General features: G+C 52.5%; 1 protein-coding gene across 1 annotated transcript in view; it reads left to right on the forward strand.

Annotated features, from left to right (window-relative positions):
• ADCY10 (adenylate cyclase 10) overlaps positions 1–19,791 on the forward strand; it is a 68,712-nt gene extending 48,921 nt beyond the window's left edge. Inside the window, exons 22-33 of the mRNA XM_032863055.1 lie at positions 3,101–3,170; positions 3,427–3,658; positions 5,500–5,607; positions 5,874–6,049; positions 9,118–9,274; positions 12,496–12,700; positions 12,778–12,874; positions 13,793–13,908; positions 14,731–14,848; positions 16,483–16,678; positions 18,957–19,145; positions 19,606–19,791. Coding sequence (XP_032718946.1) covers positions 3,101–3,170; positions 3,427–3,658; positions 5,500–5,607; positions 5,874–6,049; positions 9,118–9,274; positions 12,496–12,700; positions 12,778–12,874; positions 13,793–13,908; positions 14,731–14,848; positions 16,483–16,678; positions 18,957–19,145; positions 19,606–19,767 — 1,826 coding nt within the window. The 3' untranslated portion in view covers positions 19,768–19,791. The remainder of the gene's footprint in view (positions 1–3,100; positions 3,171–3,426; positions 3,659–5,499; positions 5,608–5,873; positions 6,050–9,117; positions 9,275–12,495; positions 12,701–12,777; positions 12,875–13,792; positions 13,909–14,730; positions 14,849–16,482; positions 16,679–18,956; positions 19,146–19,605) is intronic.
• The last annotated feature ends 709 nt before the right edge of the window (positions 19,792–20,500 follow it).

Genomic DNA, 20,500 nt, shown 5'->3' on the forward strand with positions numbered 1-20,500 from the left:
ATATATATATATATATATATATATAGATGTTGAAGGAGAAATAGCATTTTATTTTTCTTATTGATTTTTTTCTTTTTTTTTTAAGATTTTATTTATTTGAGAGAGAGATTACAAGTAGGCAGAGAGGCAGGCAGAGAGAGAGAGGGGGAGGCAGGCTCCCTGCTGAGCAGAGAGCCCAATGTGGGGCTTGATCCCAGGACCCTGAGATCATGACCTGAGCCGAAGGCAGGCACTTAACCCACTGAGCCACCCAGGCTCCCCATATTGATATTTTTCAAAAAATATGTATTATATTCTGCAAATATTTATTGAGCATCTACTATGTGCTGGGCAGCGATCTAGGTGCCAGAGATATAGTGCTGAAAATGATAGACATGTGTCAATTCTCATATATTAGAATTTTCATGAAGACTGGTGATAGATGTGATAGACAATAAATAGATTAATTAAGAAAACCATAAAAGAACATTTTAGGCCTTGATAAATAGTCTGGCTTCTATTTTAAGGGGGTTGGAAGACTTTGGAGATTTATTAATTAGAATTAGTATTGGCTACATGTGACAAGGACCCAGTTAGAGTGGCTTTAATTTATTTACTGTTGAATTTATTTCTCTCTCATGTAAAATGTTTCGTCTGATCATTGGGACTATGTGAAGGCTTCATCATCATCAGAAACTCTTGGTCTGAAAATGGCTGCTGGAATTCCAACCATCATATTTACTTTTAACACTAGAAGAAGAAGAGAAACCAAAATAAATAAATAAATTTTTAAAAAATTAAAAAAAGAAAAGAAAAAGAAAGAAAGGGATGCCCCCTTCCCTTTTAAGGGATCTTCTAGAAATTCCATACAGAACTTAGTCACACGACTATATCTAGTTGCAAGGGAGGCTGGAAAATGTAGCTGCCCTGAGTAAAACTGAATTTTATTTGTAAGGAGAAAAAGGACAATAGAATTGAGATAGGAGACCAACAATCTCTGGCATGGAAATCTGAGTCATGTTTTTAAAAACACATTCTGTCTTCTCTGTAGAGAACAGATTACGGAGATGGGACTGGAAGGGAGATCAGTGTTTCATGCTTGTCCAGATAAAATTTGGTGGTGGACTGGGGTGGTGCTAGAGTAAAGACAGAAGAAGATGGATTCAGGTATGTTTTGAGGGAAAGTCAACAGGACTTATGATGGGCTGACTGTGATGAGGGAAAGAAAGAATCCAGAACAGCACCTAGGTTTTTTGCCATCGAGAAAACCGATATATGGCTCTGATGCTTAGTAAGATCAGAGTATAGGTTGAAAGAGAGGTCCACGAGTTCTGCTTGGATTATGTTAATTTTTAAATGCCTGTTAGCCATTCAAGCAGCCGTTGCCAAAGAGGCATTTGGGTACACGAATCTGTAGTTAAGGGTGGATGTCAGGCTCAGAGATCAAACAGTTGGTAGTCGTGGGCATGTGACTAGAATTCATTGTCATGGGCAGAGGAGGTCACCTGGGAAAAATGTGGATGGAGAAGGGAGCCCAGGATGAAAGGGAAGCTCACCAGCACTGGGGATGTTGATAGAGGAGTAGACGCGAGCAAAGTGGGCGGCCGATGACAAAAGCAACCAAGAGAACGGCTGTTAGAAAACCCGGTGAAAAGAGGGAGTGGTTGACTGTATTGAGTGCTTGCTCAGAGGTGTGGTAACATATGGACAAACATGAACTTTGGGTCTGGCAACATGGTAGCCACAGGTAACCTTTACAGGACCAATTTTAGAAGAGTAGGAGGAAAAGGCATAATTCAATTTATTCCACATCTCGTCACTAGAAATACACTAGGCTGGAAGTCTAGGGAGAGAGGTGGGCAAATTATTCCCTATACAGTGTGACAGTAAGGACCATGACGGAGCTCTGCACAGGGCACAGGTGAGTCGGGGCACTAAATCCATGGGGACGAGGGCACAGAAGACTTTCAAAAGAAGATGATAACTGGATGCTTAAACTGCATGTTTAGAAATCGAATGATCGGTGGAGTAATGCGTTGGCCTTGGAGCTGGGAGACCTCGATTCCAGTCCTACCTCCATCCCTAACAGACAATCTGAGGCAGTCCCTCCCCTGTCCAGGGTTCTTCCTTCCTTCTGCATGGGGAAGATCCGACCATCCTCATTTGTTTCTGTTTTAAGATCATTAGGGAATTTTCTAACCTCTTGGAGTCTGGATAGACGGAAGGTTTTGAGTTCAAAGCTCTCTGCCCTTTAGGTAGCCTTTGAAGTATGTACTTAAAGTCTATATTTCTCCACTGGAAACAGATCCTTTATTCACAGTTTTAGTTGCTGCAGGGTAAATTAGGATAATGTTATCATCTATAACCAACCCCAACATTGCAGTGGTTTAACACTCTCAGAGCCACCGCAGGTCCCTCTGACATGGGCCGTTTTGCACAAACATCATTTTGAATTAAAAGCAACCTGGATCCAGCAGATTCAGAGAAAGCTCTTCCCCTGGCCCTCAACGGCCTGCTTTACCAGCAAGACAGCGTTTCAAACAGGGATTCCTCCTGACCTAAGACGTCTCCCTGCATAAGACGACGACCTTTGTTTCCAAACATCTCCTCTCACCATCCTGCTAATGGTCCTTCCTCCCTTTGTATCCTCAGGACATCCCCCGGACCCCTTGTCCTTGGCTCTTATAAGCTTTATGTCTCCTCACTGTCTTTGGGCAGAGGAAGTTCTTCCGTCCTCCCCAATGACACAAGAGAATAATTTTCTTCCTGCACACGTAATGATCCAGTGAAAGTTCTGACAAACGGTCTTGAACACAGTAAGTCAGGGGCACAGGCTGCTTCCATTCTGTCCTTTTGCCGTCCCTTAGCTACTCACAGTTGTTTGCTCTCTGGCAGAAGGAAAGAGTGGAGGCGGTACCAGACCATCTCAGCTCACAGGTGCCATACAGCACGTCTGACAGAATTCCATCTCGGACGATCGCGTGGGCTCACCTGCGGCGTCTGTGCGGGCAGCCTGCGCTGGGTCAGGAGAGGGGCCGCGAGAGTCTTTGGCGGACCCGACATTTCTCCCATATGGAACATGTCGTGACACACACGACTCATTTCTTTGTTTATTTTCTAGCTGAAGAAGAGATCACCTTTTCCAAAATAGAGACTCCTAAGAAATCGGAGATATTTTCTGAAAATCTCAGGTACAGGCATATGTAATTGTTTAGGCATAAACATTTGTCATTCAGTACAGAATACGGTTAAAATCTTCTGTCTGGTCAGTTCTTTTCGGCCTCTTTGGTGTGAGTGGGGACATGTCGGGGTGTGTGCATGGTGAGTTTGGTCGATGGCATCTACGTCAGGGTTATCTTGCTCTTTTATTAGTTTTTAAAGATATTTTCACATCGAAAGCGGTGTGGCTACCACTTATTCCTCCTATTTATTTCTGCATTTGGACAGTCCTGAAGAAATAAGAGAAAAGATCTTGAGTTTCTTTGATGTCATCATAACAAAAATGAAGATGCCTGAAGAAGACATCATTCCTCTGGAGTCTTGCCAGTGTGAGGAGATCGTAGAGATGGTCATCATGCCTCTGGCCCACCATTTTCTGGCTTTGGGAGAAAACAACAAAGCCTTATACTACTTCCTAGAAATTACATCTGCTTATCTCAACTTGGGTGACAATTATATGGTAAGGTGTTCCCACCTCTCCAGCCCCCCGCCCTGCCTTTGAGACAGTTTAGAGACCACAACACCTGAAGGGCAGCTCTAGGGTTCTCTTGTCGTACTTCATGTTCTTGACACCTGCCAGCACCCCTTTCCTCTGAAAATCGAATCCTGAGAAGGGAAATGACCTGAGATTGAGAAATGAAAGACCAAATTGCAACTAGCATCACACACTGTTTAAAAGAGTGCCGTTTTGAAAAACCTGCCAAGAACTGTCTACCTAGACGGGAAGGGGGTGGACATCCTATCTCATCCCCAAAATGTATCGATGCTGCCGTTTCAGCAGAGGCTTCCTCAGTAATGTCCCCGTGGCACCGGCCTTCTGTCTTTCCTAAACACCTGTGAGCACAAACACCTGTAGGTCTTTGGATGAGCACAGATCTGGTTTTTGTCTTGTGGTCCCCAAAGGAGCTCACCCACTTTGGTCCTCGTGTCATTTGTGCTATATTATCATGCATTTCCTTTAGACCCCCAAAACACTAGTGTTTCTTAGGATAATTGTAAATAATATTCCAGGGCAATGTGCCCCTAGAAATGTGGGGATTCAATGTATAATGAAATAAGAATTCATTCTTAAGTAAGTTGGGAAGCACTGAGCTGAATAGCTACATGGGTTTCTTTCCTGCAAATATTTCATGGCCTTAATATGCTAAGACATGTGTACTCGTTTACAGGGTCTGGCTAGTTCTGTGTTTCTCCAACATAATTGACCAGAGACCACTTTCCGTAGAGCAGCTGGCTAGACTGACCTTGCGTGAACTCACTGTGGGAAACGTCCCCAGCCCTTGCTCCATCTGACCCCCATTTCCGAGTAGACAGGCCTGCGGTTCCTGTCTACACTGGTGGTCTCTTCCATATTTACAACCACAGCAGCCTGATCGACCCTCATACCTTAGATTTTTATAAAATTTTAAAATTAAACCATTAAAAATGTTGGTGAGCCCCAGCTCTCTCATACACACATCCGTGTGTATGAGGTATCAATACGCGTATTAATATATGTACGTATACACACTCAGAGACCTATAGAAAAGGAGGATATGGTCAGTGAGTCCAAGAAGAGAAGGTTTAAGTGGCCCTGGGGACCAACTTGCGAAGCGCCCCTCTCGGTCAGCAGGGAGTGGGGATGGCCAGGAAGACAGTGAAGGGAAGCAGAGCCCCATGCAAGTCACCCAGAATGTGCCATTTGCGTCCTCTCTCCCATCAAAAATAATCTAGTAGGTTCGGGTCAACTCACATTCCCTCTTCTGCCTCTCACTCCCATCTTGGACTATGTGACACTTGAGGGTATCGCCTTCCCTGATTTTACTCTTCAAATCTGACCTTGCCTTGGTGCTCACGTGTACCAAGGCCGTCCTGTCTAACCACGTCCTAGTAGGTCATAAACGAGGTAGGGAGAGTTGCTCAGGACCTTGCTTCCTGAAGATGGCCCTGGCAAAAGGAAATGGGAGTGGTTCACAACTTGTTCCAAAAGTGGCGATCAGCTTCTCAGAGCTGTGGGGACGCCACCGGGGCAGGGCGCAGGCTGTTGGAATTAGGGCCATCGGGGTGGAGTTACTCAGAGGAGGAAGTTGCCCTGGCTCCACCGCCTCGAGCAAGTGATCCGGTGTCCAGATCTTCAGCAGGGGCTTGACCCACCCAGGGCTGCCTCGAGTCGGGAGGCCCTTCTAGTCCAGAGCCGGGGCTGGGGGTGGAAGAGGGTCCTGCAACGGTAGCCGCTCTTGCCTCTTCGGTCGGGGCTGCGCGGTGGCCCTCTGTGGCCGGAGCCCGCTGAACGGGTACTCTGTGTCCCTCCGCCGGCTGCAGGCGTACGTGTACTTGAAGGAGGGAGAGCGGTTGCTGAAAATGCTCAAGGACGACAAATCCTGGAGTCACACTTTTGAGTCCGCTACCTTTTACAGCCTCAAAGGTCAGGTAAGAAGCCATTACAGACGCGGTCACGTGTCGGCGGTCCCGGGGGCGTTACACAGAAGCGGCAGAAGCCCTCCCTGCCCTTCCTCCAGCCCCCAACCCTGGCCCGGACCGACAGCAGAACCTCAAGCCCGGCTGCTCCCGGCCGCTGCGGTCACTCGCCGACAGCGCGCTCCTCCTTGTCGTTGTGGGGGACGTCGTCATGGAAGGTTTTTCTAACAAGCTCCAAACGTGGACATGAACTTTGTCCTGCTCCCTTCTCCCTGTAGGTCTGTTTCAACATGGGCCAGATGGTGCTTGCCAAGAAAATGCTGCGCAAGGCCCTGAAGCTCCTCAACAGGGTCTTTCCCTACAACTTAATCTCCCTGTTTCTTCACACCCACGTGGAGAAAAACAGACACTTCTACCACACGAATCAGCAGGCCCAAGAGAGCTCGCCTCCAGGGTAAGGGAAGGAGCTGGGGTGAGCTGGAGGTCTCCGTCCCCAGGGAGAGAGACTTGCACACACGCCACCAGCCCCCAAAGCCTGGGCCTCTAATGGGTTTGGGAAGGCCTGGTGGCTCTGCCCTGAGGCTCACTGGTGCCCGGGGGGAGCCAGTCAGGGAGTGAGGGGCTCCCAGGCAAGGTGGGGTTGCCCCAGATCACGTCCCAGCAGCTTTTGTGAAGGGGAGTGCAGGGAGCCCCTTGCAAGCCGAGTGCCAGTGCCCTGCCCCGGTCAATCCCTTCAATCCCTCCGACCCGCCATGTTTCCTGGAAGCCGGTGGCACCGCTGCTCCTCACAAGCCCTTTTCCAGCCAGGGGTACAGACACAACACTGGGCATCGTCCCCGCCCCAGACTGCAGTAGAAGGTCCTAAAGACCTTGGCCAGAGGACAGACTGCCCCGCATGTACAGATCTGGATGGGGATGTGGGGATGTGAGGGGGTAGCCATCAGTCAAGATTAAACCAGTAAGATTTATACTTCTCAATGGATGTAAATTGTACCTATAAAAAACGATAAAAAATTAAAATGGGGGAGGGAGGGGATCCTGTGTGGCTCAGTCACTTAAGCATCTGACTCTTGATCTCAGCTCAGGCCTCGATCTCAGGGTGTGAGTTCAAGTCCTGGGTTCGGAGTCGATGAAGCTGGGTGTTCCGTGCATGTAGTTCATGACATTTTTCTGCTTTACTGTGTGTATGTTTGGAATCTTCCACAACAAAAGTTTTTGGATGTACTCCGCCTATCCATTCGGCGCCAAGGGGAATGCCACCTTGCTGGGCATCTGCAGAGCTGACAGAAGCCACCTCTCCCGCGCTGAGAGAGGCCAGGGCAATATCCCTCCAGGTTCTGCCTGAGATGCAAACATCTATTTCTAGGAGCTCGTTGCTACGCACCCCCTCCGAGCCCACTGCCTTCCCCCAGAAGTGCTCCCTGACGTGTGGGGGAGCCTGGAGTGGAAATGAGCTCCTTTGCAGGTTAGGGACAGGCTTGTGGGAACGGTGGCCCCTGTCTCAGGAGACACCAGGAGGGAGGGGGGCTGGGAGAGTTCAGCAGAGATCTCTTTAAGAGGTAGGAGGGAATCAGAGTTTGGGTCACCGGCGGATTGTCTGATCAAGCACAGCCTGCTTACCGAGTTCACGTCGAAGTTCAGAGGAGCCATGAATCCCTTTTTTACTCTTTTTTTTTTTTAAAGACAGAAAAAATGAGTGTGCATGAAGGAGGAGGGGCAGAGGGAGAAGGAGAAAGAGAGAATCTTTTTTTTTTTAAAGATTTTATTTATTTATTTATTTATTTATTTATTAGAGAGAGAAAGATTATAAGTAGGTAGAGCGACAGGCAGGGGTGGGGGGAAGCAGGCTTCCAGCTGAGCAGAGAGCCCTATGCGGGGCTCGACCTCAGGAACCTGAGACCATGACTTGAGCCTAAGGCAAAGGCTTAACCCCGTCTTAAGCAGGATCCGTGCTCAGCACGGGGCCCAGCCCACTGTGGGGCCTGATCCCACACCCCCAGCATCACTACCTGAGCTCAAACCAGGAGCCCCGAGTATTTTTTAGGATACATACATGTCACACAAATATTTTGATCACACGCGCTCTCAACAAATCATTGATTGTTTTGAAATGCAAATTTAACTGGGCATCCCACATGTTCATTCCCGAAATCTGACCCGGGTCGTTAACAGTCCTGTTTTGAAACAGGAGTAAGAAGTCCCCGCATGAGGAAAAGGGGGAGGTGCCGGGAGGAGGAACCGGCAGAGCTGTGGGTTCCGACACCACCTGGTCAAAAGGCTCTGATCTCAAAACGAGGACAAGAAGCAACGTTCGTGTCAGGGTTTCTATGGCCCTCGTGACTGTCTTATGCTGTGAGGGATTTTACCTTGTTTCCTGGGAGGCTTTCAAAAATAATTTCCACAACAGAGTCAATGTCGTTGACTCCTAAATTTCGGGCTCTGTTAACTCACTCATGTCGCAGCCGCTCGCTTCTCAGAAAGGTAAGGTTCGCGTTTCTGCCGTCCGGGAAGGGACGGTTGGCGGCATGACCCGGCGAACGGCTTGTTGAAGCCGAGGTTGGGACCCCACACGCTGCTTGTAGGCGCTCCTGCGTCCTCCCTCGAACACCCGCCGGCACAGGCGGTTCACTGCCTCCCGTGACATTCCGTTCCCTTGCTGGAACGTGTCTTAGTCCACTCGGGTGTTGTGACGGAACACCGCAGACTGGCTGGCTTCCAGTGAGCAGAACCCTATTGCTCACGTCTGAGGTCAGAGACCCACTCGTCAGGGAGGGGCCTCTTCAGGTCACAGACGTTTTTATCTTCATATGGTGGGAAGGGGCTGGGGAGCTCTGGGGTCTCTTTTATAAGAGCCCAACCCTCTTCGTGAGGGCTCTACCCTCATGACCTAATTCCCTCCCAAAGGGCCACCTCCTGTGACCCTCACTTTGGGGGTTGGGACTCAACGTATGAATTCAGATCATGGCAGAGCACGACTGTGAAAAATGTTCCTTTGTTGAGTGCTGAGGCCCAGCTCCCAGCAGTGATGCTCACTGGAGAACAAGACCCCCTGGAGTGGCCAGGCTGAAGGGGACAGAGACCCGGCACGGCCACTTCTGGCTGTGTGACTGTGGGTTAGTCGTTTAACCTGTCTCAGTCTCACTTGCTTGTGTAAAATGGGGTTCGTTATTTCTCCCTTGCTTCTAGGCTTCTTCTCAGAATCCAATGGGATGAATTATTTAAATTTGTTTCTAAAATAACTTCATTTAAGTAGCGATGACCTGACAGGGGACAAGTGATTTGCATAAATTATCTTAATCAATCATCACAAAGTCAGTACTTCGCCCCCATTCGGTGGGGGAAAATGTGCTGCATCAAAATGCAGGTGCCTGGGCTTCTCCAGCTCGTCACGGAGGCAGGACTCGTGCTCCCCCCGGCTTACACCTCCCAGCCAGGAGCGAGGATTCTGTCCCCGAGTTCCCTTCCAGCACGCGGGCGACGACACCTTCCTTCTCTGTCCCACGTGTCTGTTTTCTCTCACAGGAAGAGGAGGCTGGCGCAGCTCTACAGGCAGACGGCCTGCTTCTCCTTGCTCTGGCAGATCTACAGCTTAAATTATTTTTTCCACCACAAGTATTATGGCCACCTGGCAGCTCTGATGCAAGTGAACACAGCCCTGGAAACTCAAGATGACTTCCAGGTAGGGTGTTTTTGTAGCGGTTTTTTAAATTTCTGCATCTCATTTAGAGGGAAACTCTTCAAGATCACGGAGCTGGAGAATAAAGCCCTTCAGGGCTGGGCTGTTTGCCAAGGTCAGCCACTCTCAGACACTTTGGTCCCAGAATCACTTTAGACTCAATAATCCCCGAGGACCTCAGAGCTTTTTCTTTCTAGACGTCTTTGGTGCAGAATGGTGGTTTGTTAAAACACCGGGACAGGACCCGTGGGCAGAAAGAGCTGGGCTGTGAGGGGTGGCTGGTTATAGACTATGGGGTTGGGGGAGTGAGGAAAAAGGGAGGTTCCAAAGGATATTTACATGTTAAAGAAGACCCAGAGGATACCACAGGCCTTGCCATTGTCAAGCTGAGGTTGTTTTCCCCCACTAGCAAGGCATTAATGTTAAGATAGTTGGGAGATTCCTGGAAGAATGTCACACTGTCCCCCCCCCCCAGGAGTCGGGGGAGGAGGAGGCCGCAGGTGACAGTTCACGCTTGGTCTTCAGCCAGTCCTTCTCCCTCCTCAGCCCAAAGACAGTGAAAGGCAGAGACGCCCTCGAGGAGCTGGACAGGACCACCCTCGGAAGATTTTCTGTGGTGGTTTTGGCCTGGCACCGTGTTTTCTGCACACGGCAATGCCCTGAAATCCTGAAAGTAGCTGGGACTTCTTCGTGCCCTCCCTGCAATGGTCTCAGGACCCCCAGGCAGAACTATGAGTCCATGTTGTTGGGGAGGAGGAAGCTCCTCTACTCTTCAGGGTCCTTCTAACTGGACCAAGAGTCAGTTGACGTGAGACAGATTAACAGGAGAAAGTCAAGTGTTATAGCGTCTGTGTGGGGATCCACAGAGACCAGAAATTCCAAAGACGAGGAGGCAACCCAAGGCCTCTAGGAGCTAGGGAGAGGGGTTGGGGCCTGAGGGCACAAAGGGGAGGAGGACTGTCAGCAGGAAGGTGCGTTGGGAAAACAAGGGTGTTGCCCTGTTGTGCAGAGGAATTGCTTAGCGGAAGAGGGATCTCTTAGTCGCTCTCTTCCTAGTGAAGCGGCCAGTCGAAAGACAGGGAACCCACCCTTCCTTGAAACTAACGTAACACCAGATGTTAATTTTGTTTCAGCTGAAGAAATAAATCAACTTGTTTAAGCCCTAAAAAATAAGCTTTTCTTGAATGTGATGGGTTTTGATGGTCCATCTGGGAGCAAACTGCCCTTGGCCCCTACAAAATGATAAACGGGGAAGTCTTTAGCTAGATGTGGAAAACTCCGGGAGACAAAACAAGGATCACGAAGCTAAAGCCATTTCATCTAAAGATTGATCAGGTCCCTTTAGAAAAAAGCACATCATGTCTGGGTTTCTTGTGGGGCAGTGACTTCCTCTTGGAGTGACTGATTATCAGGAATTAAGGGAAATGGCCGAGGGCACTATAAAGGGTGGAGGGACTTGAATTCCTAGCCGTAAGTCTGTCCCCAGCATTAGGGCCGTCCCGTACCCCGGAATACAGAAATGTTTAAAAAGTCCGTCAGATACAGCCTCTGCCCATCCTCCTCCGGTGGCTCCCCAGGCGACTAAACCCAGCCGTATTAGACCTCCTTCCAGCTCCTCAAACATCCAGCTCAGTCCCCTTGTAGGATCTTTGCTGCGGACATTTCCTTTGCCTGCAGTGCCCATCCCCTGACCTTTACCAGGCTCTGTGCTGATCAGCTTGAGGTCACCTCCTCCATAGGCCTTTCTGGGCCACCTCGCCCACTGATTCTCCAACCCGTCCCTCTGTTTTCATAGCTCTTTTCCGGCTGACATTATCTTGGCGCCCTTGTTGGTGTGTCGCCTGCGTCCACTACTGGCCTGCCATGTCCATGCGAGCAGGGCCCTTGTCTGTTACCTTTTCTACGTCCTGAGCTTCAGTAACAACGTCTGACACATAGTGGGATCTCAACAAATGTTCAGTGAATGAAATCCTTTCATCCCCCTCCCCACTGGGGCTGTCTCTTAAGAACACAGTGGCGTTGGGGGACAGGAGACTGCGATGGGAAAGCCAAAACTGGAAAGTGAATCCACAGAGGCTCGTTAACAATATGCCCGTGGCCGAAGGCAGAGCAGCCTGGCAAGTGGTCCCCTGGGTGCTCAGAAGCAGACGAGACACTCACTGTCGGACAACAGAAGGAACCAGAATGAGCCCTGAGAGAGCGATTTCCGGAACCTCCCCTTCCTGCAGCATGACCGCTGCCAAGCCACATAACCTCTGAGCTTCCTACTTTCTCCAAGAAGTAAAGCAGTTGGACTCTGTGCTCTGGGTCCAAATCCAAGGGGTCCCAGGCTCCGTTACAGCGGTGGACATGTCATCGTCCTGGCCGTCCGCTCCTGGCCCACAGCTTCCGGCCGCCGGTCCCCTCTGGCAGCCCCGCCGCAAACACAGCCCAGACCAGGAGCACAAAACCCCTCCGATGGGCTTTGTGGCTGCACAGGTGCCCGCAGTACTGTCTGTAACACAGAATGTGTGACTTGAAGAATTCTGGGAAAGAAGCCCCTTGTCCTAAATTCCTCCCCGCGGGCGGCCCTTACTGCGAGCCCTTCCACTATCAGAAACTTCTTGAGCAGGAGCTGCCTCCTCCTCACCCGGCCCCAAGCTTTTATACCCTGGAGCGACTCGACCACTTAAAAGCGTTGTTTATGGAGCAGCCGACTTCTCGGGAGGTCTCTCGATTACGTTCAAACCACGCTTTCCTCTTTTTGAAAGCAAACAAGCCAAACCCCCTTTTCTTGTTTATTAAATAACAGTAGTAGACGTCCTTGCTATAAAAATTAAACATCACAGAGATGTAGAAGGTGAAGAGTAAAGTCCCCCTTGTCCCTCAGATTCCTCCCCCAGATGCGTACCGCACCCTGGAGCGAACCCTGCCCAGCTCTTTGCTCTGCGGCCATACAGTCACATAGAGAAGCCGCTGCTTTCATTGTTCACAAAATTAAAATCCTTATATTTGGCTTAAGGACTCTGTGGGAGCCATCGAGTGTGTCCTGAATCGTCCATTAAACAGGCAGCAGAGACCCAGGCTAATGTCTGCCCCCCAGCCCGAGCCTCGCCCAAAGGACCAGCTCTGTCCTCAAGCTCAGTAAACATGTGTCTACGGGCCAGCCCGAGGCCACAACCCTGGGCTTCCTGCCTCGGTTCCGTCTCAGCGTCGCCCTCCTCTCCCCGCTGCTGCCGTTTCAGATCGTCAAGGCCTACCTGGACTACGCGTTGCACCACCAGCTGGCCGGCTACCAGGGCGTGTGGTTCAAACAAGAGCTCGTGGCCATGGAGCAGATCTTCCACCTCCCCCTGAAAGGCGTGGGCATCGAAATCGTGTCGTATGTGGCTGATACGCTGGGCTACACCAAGCTTCTCATGGGTCACTTGGACTTGGCCATTGACTTAGGTAAGGTTTGTCGGGCAAGAAGGGGCACTCGGGATACAGGTAACACCTGGAGTACACCGGAACTGCTTCCTTCCCAGGCTCTCGAGCCCACAAGATGTGGGCACTGCTGCGGAACCCCAACAGACATTACGTAGTCCTCTGCTGGCTCAGCAAATCTCTCTTCTTGAAAAGCAGGTATGCAGGGGCGCCTGGGGGCTCCGTGGGTTAAGCCTCTGCCTTCGGCTCGGGTCATGATCCCCAGGTCCTGGGATCGAGCCCCGCATCGGGCTCCCTGCTCAGCGGGAAGCCTGCTTCTCCCTCTCCCTCTGCCCCCAACCACTCCCCCGCTTGTGTTCCCTCTCTCACTGCGTCTCTCTCTGTCAAATAAATAAATAAAATCTTAAAAAAAAAAAGAAAGAAAGAAAAGAAAAGCAAAGCAGGTATTTAGCTGAAAGCATTTTTCAAAACTAGAGGGAGGAAGCCATTGTAATTGAGCTTCCAGGGCTCGCTTTACCCTGGCCGTTGGGTGGCAAAGGACCAGGATTTACAGTAAGACACGACTGATAATCATAGTCTTTGGGATACCTGTTCTTCGCACAGCGTTCTTTTTTTTTTTTTTTTTTCCTTTTTAAGATGTTACTATTCTTTAAAGTACTCTCTACATCCAACGTGGGCTCAAACTTACAACCCCAAGATCAAGAGTCACACACTCCCCTGACCAAGCTGGTCAGGCGCCCCTGCACATACGACGTCCCTAGTCTGTTTACTCTGGCCAGTGACTGCAGGAGGGTCCACCAGCCATGCTGCTGTGGGGATCAGGCTTTCTCTGGAGGGAAAGGGCAGAGCCTCACAGGGGAGGCAAATGCCCAAAGAGCACCGGGGCCAGAAGCTCCAGCTGACGTGGCCTGACTCTGGTTGCCCTGATACAAAGGTCTGGGACAACAGTTTAAGCAAAGAGCCCATCTGAGATTTGGGGTGGGTGGGGGTCTGAAATCTGCGTAAGGGCCGTATGGGTCTGGAGTCGTGGGTGCCATGGAAGCAAGGCCAGCAGTCTGCTCTGTCCTGTGCTGTCCTCCCAGCACCTCCTGGTCTTACTACCTTCCTTTGCCACAGAAACAAGCAACTGATCCAGGTGCTGGGGTGGCTGTGGGACCTCTCGGTAACAGAGGAGCACATCTTCAGCAAGGCATTCTTCTATTTTGTCTGCCTGGACATCATGCTTTATTCTGGTACATGTGGCTTGGGGATGTACAGGAAAGTGGGGGTATGGTGGGTGTGCCGGCAGGGTGCGGCAGCTGTCGGGGCTGGGGTCTTGAGACCACTAGGCTTCGGGCTGGAAAGACCTCTAGGCCTGGGAAGGGCAGAGCGTGGTGGGAGAGCTGAGGAGCCATCTGGGAGGTGCAAGGAAGACAGTTCAGTCCCGAGGAAACTGTGTGGTGTGAGCTGCCAGTTGAAGGGTGATTCCAACCTCACCCCAGTGCAGGAACCGACAGTGTCTTCTGTGTGCCTTTTCTAGAGGACTTGTTAGCAGGACGTACTAAAGACTTCATGCTTTAGGACAAAGGGCAGAATGGCTAATGGGTCCAGGCACTGGTAGCTGTTGGAGGTTTGGAAAAGAAGCGCTGCCTGGATACTCCTGGTTACACCCAGGAGGCAGCCCTCAGTGTCCACAGTAAACTGAGGGGTGCCAAGCTGGCATTCTGGGAAGGGATACAGATGCTGCGGCCGGTGGGGAGGCAAGGGTGGGGAGACGGCAGACCCCGGGCCGCACTCAGGCCAACTCCAGCAGGGCTGCCCCGGGGACGGCTGGGTCACCCCACTGCCGCCTGGCTGGCACTGTGGGATGGTACCCTGTGCGTGCTCGCTTGCGTGGGAGCTGGGCCTCTGGGCAGCATGGTCTCGAGCTTGTTGCCTGCCACAGGAGCCTCTCGATTCCTAAAGTAAACAGGGGTTATGGGCTCTCCCCACAGGCGGGAAGTTCCCCTGGGGGCTCTAGGCTAGAGCAGGACCACCCCGTCCCACCACCAGAGCTCTTCTGCTTCTCTCTTCAGGGTTTGTTTATAAGACGTTTGAAGAATGTTTGGAATTCATACGCCAGAATGAAGACAACAGAATCCTCAAGTTCCAGAGTGGCATCCTCCTGGGTCTCTACTCCTCCGTGGCTATCTGGTAACGGGGGTCGCCTATCACCGAAGTCCCGAATTTGAACAGGTTAAACCCTGAAGAAGACTTCTAGGAGATTAAAAAAGAAAAGAAAAAGCATTTACAATTTATACGTGAGCTAGATTGAAGGCAGCAGCATGGGCTCCCACTGGAAGGGGACTTGGGGGTCCCCTAGTTCATCCCCTCCAGGCAAGGCCACCTGGGCTGTGTTCAGTGCAACAGATGTGGTGAGGAGAGGGGAGTAAGAAGCCTTGCTTCTGGGGAGGGTTTGGGGCTTGAGGAAGAGGCCTAACAGCACCATTTGCCCACCCGCCCCCACCGAGATGGAATGACGCTGGCCGGTGTCTGCAGGTGGGTGGGCGTCCTAGTTCTGAACCCCAGCATCAGACCTGCCCACTCCTCAGCAGGCATCTCCGGAAGGCCGCTGTCCTGCTGCAGTGAGACAGGCCTCTGGCCCCCACGCGGCAGAGAGGAGCCGCACGAAGCTCCCTGTGGGCTGCCCTGCCTCTCAGGACAGAGAGGGCCAGGTCCTGGGCTACCCCGCCCACCTCGGGTCCCACTGTCACCGACCACCCGTCCCTCTGGACCCTGGAGCAGTGAGGGAAGCAGGGGAGGACAGGTCACGGGGCTCCCCCACACGAAAGGAAATCGCGGGAGGGGAAGCAGTGCCCTTGGTAACCCATTAACCCACCAAGCCTGGGGCTTCACGCCTTTAACGCATCAAGTTTTTTCCTCAGGAAAGCTGCAGCTACCATCATACCTTCAAGGAAGCAGATCAGCAGCAAGGTTCCAGAACGTTCACTGACGTCCTCCACAGCTATTCCCCACGTCACCCCGTCAACTTCCCGTCTCCTCCACGCATTCCTCTAGTCCAGTATGTCAGTGTCGTGCTGAGACTACCTGGCAACAGGGGGACATTCCTAGGCAAAGTGCCCCACACCAGAGCCGTTCCAAGATTGAGTAGAACTCCGTTACAAATTCCCTGGAGAAATCAAACTCTAAAACTTAACTACCCTTACAAGTCCAAAGAGTCAAGACAGCTTGCCCATGCACATTAACATTCAAGGCATCTAAGGTCCAAAACTCATCCTAATTTTTTATTCTGCTCTATCCCCTTTCCACAGCTGTGGCCTAGGCCAGGGCTTGTCACATTTCAGTGGGCACAGCTGGTTCACACTCGTCCACACGGCGTCCTGCCCCCTCCCCCGTGTGTGATTCAGCAGGCGTGGCTGGGACCTGCGAGCCCGCCTTTCTAAAGAGCATCAGGTGACAATGGTGACCCCAGTCTGTGGCCCCCGCTTGGAGCAGCACTGGCCTAGGCCACCTCTCTCCAGACTTGGAGCAATGTCTAAGTTCTAGGATTTATAGCCCCAAGCGTCCGACTGCCTTTGCTTTAAAATAGCCCAAAGAGTTAAATGACTGGTCACTAATGTTACCTGAGCGTCCGAGCACCCTGTTTGCTTCAAACCACCTGAGCACTCTAATCCTGCCCGGCGTCCCAGCCCACGGTCCCCCTGGGGAGCGCACGGCCGGCTGCCCGGCCCAGGTCCTGGGAGCTGGACTTGCCGAGAGACCCGAGTCAGAACCGCAGCCCATTCCGAGCGCCCCCGGGTTCAGGTCTTCGTTCTGTGCTACCGCAGGTACGCCCGGCTGCAGGACTGGGACAGCTTCCGCGTGTTTTCCAGCAGAGCTAAAAACCTGGTGCCCAGAAGAACGCCCACCACGCTCTACTACGAAGGGATCTGTAGGTACATGGAGGGGGAAGTTCTCTACCTTCAAAAGCAGATCGAGGGTCAGTCCGAGAATGCCCAGGACAGTGGCGTCGAGCTACTCAAGGTGAGTCCAGGCTGAGCCGCGCCTTAAGTGTACTCTGTCTACCTCCTTGTGATAATTCTTGTTTCGGATTCCAGAACTTTCATGTTTATAGTACGAATTTTTAAGGTAACCACTCCCCTCCGAATCAGAAGAAAATACCAATTGCCCACAACCTTACTACCCAGAGATAACCGCTTTTTACCTATCGAGACACCGTTGTTGAGGTTTTTTCCTGTGTGTGCGCATACACACGTTTCCATTTTTATAAAACGTGCTATCAAAATAAAATAAATTGTGAATGGTTTCCTGTCAGTACATTGTTTTCTACAGCAAGAGTTAAAGGGAAGCATAGTGTTTTCTCTTATAGATAAAATCTCAGATCTTGTTAGATACTATGCCAAACTGTTCTGGGACAGAAATTTTTTCACAGCATTTTCCTGCTGCTCCTGTGATAGACATCTTGGTAGATAAGTCTTTGCACGTGCAAGTTTAAAATATTCAGCTGATCCTGAATGTGTCTTTTAAGTGAACTTCTTAAAAAAAAACCAAACTCGTAAAGTGAGTTTTCAAACGCTTCAGTGTAAGCATCAGAACCTGCATATCTTCCACTCACTGAACAAAATTGCGCTGAGTGCAAAAACACAAGTCTAATTAGAACAGCAGCTGACAGGCAGTAACCAGCAGGTGCAGCTGTGGGAGTGGGACGGGCGAGCAAGTTACACTTGGTGCCCGCCTCTAGGTTTCCAGCCTGGACAGGGCAAGCCCTCCAAGGGAGTGAGGAGCTGAATCTCTGGGTGGGCTTGACCCTTGCCTGCCTTGTTCTCTTAAACACCGAGCACAGGTGAATCCGGTCCCCATTGCCAGGTCCCCAGTTACCACAAACCTAACAGCTTAAATAACACAAATTAGGGGCACCTGGGTGGCTCAGTGGGTTAAGCATCTGCCTTCGGCTCAGGTCATGATCGCAGGGTCCTGGGATCGAGTCCCGCATCGGGCTCTCTGCTCAGCGGGGAGCATGCTCCCCCCCCCCCCCACGCCTGCCTCTGCCTACTTGTGATCTCTATCTCTGTGTCAAATAAATAAATAAAATATTTTTTAAACCACAAAAATTTATCTATAAAGATGTTGATCTCAGGCTGACAGCATACGTAATAGACTAATTATGTATTGTGTGACTTCGTGTAATTTGATAGAGTAAACGTCTTTCCTAAGTGGAAAGGACTTATGAGGGACTTGAGACAAGCATAACTCCACGGTGCTCAGAAGAAAGAAGTGTTTGTTTATTTTCTTTAACCATCTTGCACATGATCTATTCCCGCGTCCTCTCTCTCTCCTCAAGTACCAGGCACTTTACCTGTGACAAGCGAATCGACTCTCACTGTCCCTTCTAGCGATCGGTTACTAGCAAAGGTCACCATGTGTCCCGCGGAAGCGGCCAGTGCGGATCCACTAGACAAACCAGCAGGTGCTGAAAGGGAAGCACATCTTAGTGAGCGATGACACTCCCCATCCCAAAGTCAGGGCGGTTCAAAATACCGCAGGCACCACCGGGCTTAGAGTAAAGATGAGAAAACCCTTCTCTGCACTCCCGAGGAGTCTGGGGTTTCTCAGAGTTGGAGAAGCAGGTAGGGGACGGGGCCTGGGGCTGGGAGGACGTGACGGAGGGAGGGAACAGAGTACAGGACCACGGATGGAGAGCAAAGTGTGTCTCCCACAGAACAATGTCCTGTTCACAGTAGGTGTTTCATTTCCTTTTTTTCCCTTAAGATTTTACTCATTTATTTGCCAGAGAGAACAAGCAGGGAGAGTAGCAGACGGAGGGGGAAGCAGGCTCCACACGGGCCCGTTGTGGGGCTCGATCTCAAGCCCCTTGAAATCGTGACCCGAGCCGAAGGCTGATGCTTAACTGACTGAGGCACCCAGGAGTCCCTAGATGTTTCATTTCTTAAATAATCGATGGACTAAATGGATATGGAAGAGGTCAGTCCAGAAACCTCAGCGTTTTGGGTCCATCTCTGTAATTCTTATTCTATGCTCCCGAGTTGTGAACAGTAACTTCTATTGCTTTGGTAATCAGAATAAAAGAGTTTTCTCGGCGAGCCCCCACCTCTCATTCTTGGTCTGGGTGGACAGCTGAGACGACGCCCCTACGCGCGTCCCCTCCTGGCCACGGCTTCCGACGGAGGCCTCCGGAGCGCACCTGGCCTGAAGCGTGGGAACGTTCCCAGGTCGTCTGGGCGGGAGCCATCCTGGCGGCTCGCGACCGCTTTCTGATTCGCGTTTGCCGTGTCTCCTTCAGAGCCTGGAGAGTCTGGTGGCCCAGAACACCACCGGCCCCGTCTTCTACCCGAGGCTCTACCACCTGATGGCCTACGCGTGCATCCTGATGGGGGACGGGCAGAACTGCGACCTGTTCCTGAACACCGCCTTGCAGCTGTCGGAGACGCAGGGGAACGTGCTGGAGAAGTGTTGGCTGAACATGAGCAAAGTAGGTGCGGCCCCAGCCCCCGGGACGGGGGCGCCCGCCTTCCTCGGGGGCCCCGGGAGCTCGCGGCGGGTCCGGCTTCCCAGGCCCGGAGGCCTTCCCGGCCGCGGCTGGGAGCGGTGGGCCCCGTGCGCGTCCCCGTCTTCCCCTCGGGGCCCGCGGAGCGTCTCTCGCAGGCGCCGCCGCGTCCATCCCTCGCCCTCCGTGGCCCTCGCCGCGTCCCCGTCCTGCCGCGGGGCCCGTCCCTCCTCCGGGGGCACGTGAGCCCCTGCCGGGCGCGAGCCACACGCGGCGCCCCCCGCGCCCTCCCCGGGCTGGTTGCGCGCGGGCGGCCGGGCCGGGTCGGCGTCTGTCCGCGGGCGCGCGGGCCCCGGAGGCTCGAGGGCCAGGACCCCGCAGGAGCGCGGACCCCGCAGCAGCCCGGCCCGGCCGCCCGCGCTGACGCCCGGCCTCGCCCGCGCAGGAGCGCTGGTACTCGAGCTCGGAGCGCACGGACGACCGCTGGCCGCAGACGCTCGCTCGCCTCCCGTCCTGGGAGAAGGTGGCGGCCGGCGAGGCGAGCGCGCAGGACGTGCAGAAGAACAAGTTCCTCATGAGGGTCAACATCCTGGACAACCCGTTCTAGCCCCGCGGACGGCAGCTGCGGCCGGACGCGCGAGGACCCGGTCCGACCCCTTCCCCGCGGCCGGTGCCCCCAGGCTCCCGCGTCCCCCGCCGCTCCCGGAGGGTCAGCGGGCCCGCGGGGTCGCGCCCTGGCCGCCTCGCCCAACCGCCTCTCGTCCTCGCCTCGCCCGGCGCCCCGCGGCCCACGCAGCCCGTGCGGGGACAGACACGCTCCGGGTGAACCCATTAAACCGACGGTTACTCACGCGTCCGCGCGTCCGTCTTTCGTGCGCGCCGCAGCCGCTCTCGGTGGAAACGGGTTTCGCTGCGGTTGAAACACCAGCAGCTCCGAGGTGAGCACAGGTGCAGCTCGGAGTCCGCTTGTTTGTCTTAAGAAAGTGACCGCGCTCCGGGCGCCGGGGGCTCCGTGGGTGAAGCCGCTGCCTTCCGCTCAGGTCACGATCTCAGGGTCCTGGGATCCAGCCCCGCTTCGGGCTCTCTGCTCAGCGGGGGGCCTGCCCCCCCACCCGCCCCACCTGCCTCTCTGCCTACTTGTGGTCTCTCTCTGTCAAATAAATAAATAAAATCTAAAAAAAAAAGGAAAAGAAAAGAAAGTGGTAGCACTCAGGTGCGTGTCCCAGACGCTGGGAGCCACCGGCAGAGTCTCTCCTGTTGGCCGACAGAACAGTTGTTTTGTTTAAGCTTTTCGCAGAGCGCGAGTGAGAGCACAAGCAGGGCTGAGCGACAGCACGGCA

The sequence above is a fragment of the Lontra canadensis genome, unplaced genomic scaffold, assembly GCF_010015895.1.
Source record: "Lontra canadensis isolate GAN:19392208 unplaced genomic scaffold, GSC_riverotter_1.0 scaffold24, whole genome shotgun sequence".
Taxonomy (NCBI): Eukaryota; Metazoa; Chordata; class Mammalia; order Carnivora; family Mustelidae; genus Lontra; species Lontra canadensis.